The sequence below is a fragment of the Trypanosoma cruzi genome, genomic scaffold (genome assembly GCF_000209065.1).
Source record: "Trypanosoma cruzi strain CL Brener 1047053517147 genomic scaffold, whole genome shotgun sequence".
NCBI lineage: Eukaryota > Euglenozoa > Kinetoplastea > Trypanosomatida > Trypanosomatidae > Trypanosoma > Trypanosoma cruzi.
Genome location: NW_001849487.1, coordinates 117,086 through 121,184, shown reverse-complemented (window position 1 = coordinate 121,184; position 4,099 = coordinate 117,086). Strand labels below are relative to the sequence as shown.

The 4,099-nt window shown below is 47.7% G+C and overlaps 2 protein-coding genes across 2 annotated transcripts, besides 6 other annotated features; both read left to right on the top strand.

Annotated features, from left to right (window-relative positions):
* Positions 1-4,099: a sequence feature (heterozygous, Esmeraldo-like haplotype).
* Tc00.1047053503561.20 (hypothetical protein, conserved) lies at positions 2-1,363 on the top strand (the record flags this gene model as incomplete). The annotated part of the gene is made up of 1 exon (XM_798144.1): positions 2-1,363. One exon carries the CDS (start codon positions 2-4, stop codon positions 1,361-1,363), a length of 1,362 nt encoding a protein of 453 aa, XP_803237.1.
* Positions 1,404-1,430: a microsatellite.
* On the top strand, positions 1,599-3,080 carry Tc00.1047053503561.10 (hypothetical protein, conserved; the record flags this gene model as incomplete). The annotated part of the gene is made up of 1 exon (XM_798143.1): positions 1,599-3,080. The coding sequence occupies one exon, from the start codon at positions 1,599-1,601 to the stop codon at positions 3,078-3,080; it is 1,482 nt and encodes a 493-aa protein (XP_803236.1).
* Positions 3,355-3,382: a microsatellite.
* Positions 3,421-3,453: a microsatellite.
* Positions 3,817-3,858: a sequence feature (AT_rich).
* Positions 3,993-4,046: a sequence feature (A-rich).

Here is a 4,099-nt window from a genome sequence, read left to right as displayed (position 1 = left end):
CATGCAAGGGGAAAATTCAACGATGAGTGCAAGTGGAGTGGGAATTCTTCATTTTGATGACGTTCGCATCGCTGTTTCTGCCCTTCTACTTCCATCACGAATTGTGGATGGAGGGGTTTTGATAACGGAGGACGCGGATACTTCGACGTCTCTTCAGGCATTAACGTTGCAAATGCGTTTGGCAACCGCTGCACTCTACGCTGGTGCACTGAAGAGGTTCTTGACAAATGTTGTTTTTTTCATTGCACAAAAAGATGTTGTGGGACCGGATGGGAGAAGGGATTACCCTTTTTTTGGTGTGCAACATGTACAAACACCACTTGTGAAAATTATTGCGAAATCCTACGTGTATTTAGCAGATTGGCGCCGTATACTTTCAGTGTTCTCGAAGTCAACGGAGAGGCGCCCAACCTATGAGGATGAGACGAGGCTGGCCGGGACCATCCACTTCTTGCAAGAAACTCTTCTTGAGCTGCATCGGTTTGTGGATGAATTTATGGGGGTCCACGCATCACTGGGGAGCACGGGCAATAGTGACGCGATTGTGATGGCACACCTGCGTCAAGAAGGAGCAGATCAGTCATCGCTGATCCGTGAGGTTGCGTTCAGGTCAGTCACAAAGAATATAGGAACCAGCCATTGGGGTTGGTGGCTTAGCAGTTTGCTGCAGCCTTTTGCGGCGTTGGATAGATTTGTTAAAAATCCCTTTTATTCTCCCCGAATTGCTGACCTGGGCAGGCATTTGATTTTTTTTAGTCACAAACACTATGCTGCGAAAAAGCGACTGCGGCATTCACGGGAGATTGAGCGTCGAAAAGGGGGCGCGGAACATCAGTGGTACGACTGGGTGATGTTTCGTCATCAACAAGTGCTACATTGTGGTGAGGCCTACATGGAGATGTTTTCCATGGAGGTGATGATGGCCGAGACACAAGCGTGTACCGACCCGCGGGCGAGAAAGATTTTTCGAGACATTGGGTGGATTTATGCTCTGGCTCGTCAACAAGACCGTTTGGATTACATCCTGACGCAGCAGATGATAAGCCCGGGAAAATCCAATGTTTTAGAGTCCCACCTGGATAACCTTGTCACCGTTCTGGCTCCCCAGTGCGTCAACCTTGTGGATGCGTTCCAGGTTCCCGATGCGTTTCGTTCCCCGTGCGCGGCTAAAACTTTGGAGTCGTACTGGACTATTCCAGGGACAAACACGGGGATTCAGCGCGGTGATAGAGTGACACTCTTTCACGACAAAAAGTCCACTGGTGACGCCAAAGAGGAACAGGAGAATATGCAAGAATCGGAAGAAGAATGGGATCTGTTCCATGGACTCGCAGAGTTGCCCTCCTTTGCTCAGAAAAAGTGAATTGGCTCTATCGGACCCTTTTTCTCTTCATTGGTGGGGGTTTTTTTTTCTTCTTTTTTTCTTTTTTGCGTCGCACCGGAAATTGGACGCATACGTGCGAGATGCACACAGATGGTCTTCACATCCCGTCTTGCCCAATCCGCCAGTTTGCATCACAACGTTCATTGACGTTCTGTTTTTTCTTTTTTTTTTTTTCTTGTCTTTAATTTTCATAGGAAAAGGTGGGAGGATACGGATGGACTCGATCCATGAGGCGCATTTAGAGAGGATTCTGGAGAATCGTCGCCGACGTGGAGGAAACGCCAACTACAATAATCGACGCGGCTCCTCCACGGCGACGCAGACTCAGCAGTGGGATACTACAAAAAACGTTGAAACGCCAACACTGATAAAGTATGAATTGAGTCCCACTCCGCGAGGTGTGCCGGGCCACAGCACAGCGGATGAAGCAGGACAGTGTGAAAATGTCGCACGGGCGACTCGAGCCGAAGCGGATTCGGGGCTCGGTGTTTGTATAGAAAAAAGAGAGAATAAGCATTGCAAGCGGGAACGACTCATTGTGAATAGCAGCGGCGCTGAACATGACACCGGTTCTTTCAAGTACAGCTCCTCGCCACGTTTTGGGGATCGTGATAACAGCAACTGTGGAAGATATCGTTTCCGGGGCAACGAAAACTTGCAGCTTAGATGGCGCCCGCTGGGGAATTTCTCTTCTTTCTTTGTAGAAAAGAATGTTGAATTTGGGCGTCGCAATGGTTTTGCCTCCGCCAGGTCTCCTTCTCGAACCGTGCCGTTGCTGACGTATGGCTCATCCGACTCTCCCACTTTACGGTGGCGAGGAGTTAGCTCACGTAGGGGGAGGACAGTGTCGCCCCGTGCTCTTTCGACACGGCATGTCGGGGCACAATTATTTCAACGCCAGGATGGGCTTCGTGCTGGCGGTTTAGGCAATGACAGGAGAAGCAACTGCAGGGGTGGAAATGGGGAGAACCGAAGTTACGGGCGTCATGACAGCTTACCGAAAATTTACATGGATAGCCCAAGGGGTGTGAAGCAAAGGTCTAATCAACGACGGCATTCAACTGAGGCAGCCAAAATCCCTCTTGGCCCTCCAGATGAACGTAACTGGCAGGCGGCCGGATCGGTGATATACACGGGAAATGCTGCTAAAGAGGAAGGGAGTCCTTTTGTTTCTTCGCGACAGCGCCGGCGACCGCCTGGTTCACCGCTTCCTCAAGGGGCTCCAATTTCCATGGCAGATCGAAATAGTATGACTGACCCAAACAGCGACGTCGTTGGTTTGTCTAGTACTCGGACCACGATAGATATTCGTACCAGTGTGTCGATCTTGGCAGCTGGTGACTGGTTCTACAAGTGGAACGGCAATGGCACATCCGTGTCCCCACGGTGGGTGTGGGTGGATTCGCAGAGTCATCTCTTGCTGTGGGCGCACAAAGAAACCCACGAGAGCGCCTTTGCTGGAGCCATTAAACTAGAGAAGATTCTCCAAGTGGTTTTTCGTGAGCTGGAACGTCGGAACGCTGAAGGCGTCCCGCTGACCTACTACGTTCTCCTTGTGGAAACGAGTAGGCGTATCCTGCAGTTGGCCACCGAAAGGCGCATGAAAGCGGATACTTGGTATGAGGCTCTGAACAATGTCATGTCGTATCTCCGATCTCGCAAATTTGGTGCTTCCTTCACTCCCCCCATATCGTGAATAAAGAGAAATGCCGGGACGCCAAGGATTAAAATCCGCGACATGTTGAACCGGGAGCTGACCAGCGAAACTGTATGCAAGAGGAAATGAAACGGAAGGAAATTCCAGATGGAAATTCGAAGAAGGGGCCTTGTGTGAAGTAAACAAGGCGGGAAACACAAACCAAAGAAAACAAAAAGAAGAAAAGAAAGTAAAGTGATGTGAAGGGGGAGTATGTGGAGTTGCTCAGCCATTGCGACGGTAAACTTCTTTTCCCCCATCTATAGTCAGCAACATGGATGGATGGATGGATGGATGGATGGGGAAGCGGCAAGGTAGAACTGAGAAACAAGAATAAAATACACACACACACATACACACACACACACACACAAGAAAAAGGGGGTAGAAAAAAGAAATGCCAATGAAAGGCATGAAAATTGAAATGTTTACTCTCCGTGTGGGCTTTACTCAAGAGAGACCTCTTGTCGATTTGTTTACCGTGAGGGAGTCATTATTTCTCGAATGCACGACAGTTTTTAGGCAGCGCCACCTCTCTATCCCTTTCTTTCCACTCTCTCTGCGCTTTCTATCGTAACGACAATCCTTCTGCAGTGGTCTCAGGTGGCTGTGATGGGTTTGGTGCTGTTTTATTATTATTATTTTTTGTTTTGCCATATATGGGATGAACAAACACGCGAATAGAAAGAGGTGGGAAACACGCCACTAGAGAGCTATCCCTTTCATTGCAGTTTCCTTTTTTTTTTTTTTATATTTTAAATTTTTGTATTAAATTTTTGTTCTCATCCCCCTCCTTTATCGAAATATGCATACAAGCACAAGTATTACAAGGCAGAAGGAAAGTATAGACACTTTTTAACGTTTTGGCTTCCGGTGCCGTCTTGGCAACTTGATACATATGAAAGTTGTTACTTTTCTTTTTCTTTTTTTTTTTATCTTTTTTTTTTGCTTCTTTTCTTTTGTTTTGTGCTTATCAAAAAAGCAACGATGTATGGGATTTTTTATGACTCAAAGTTTAA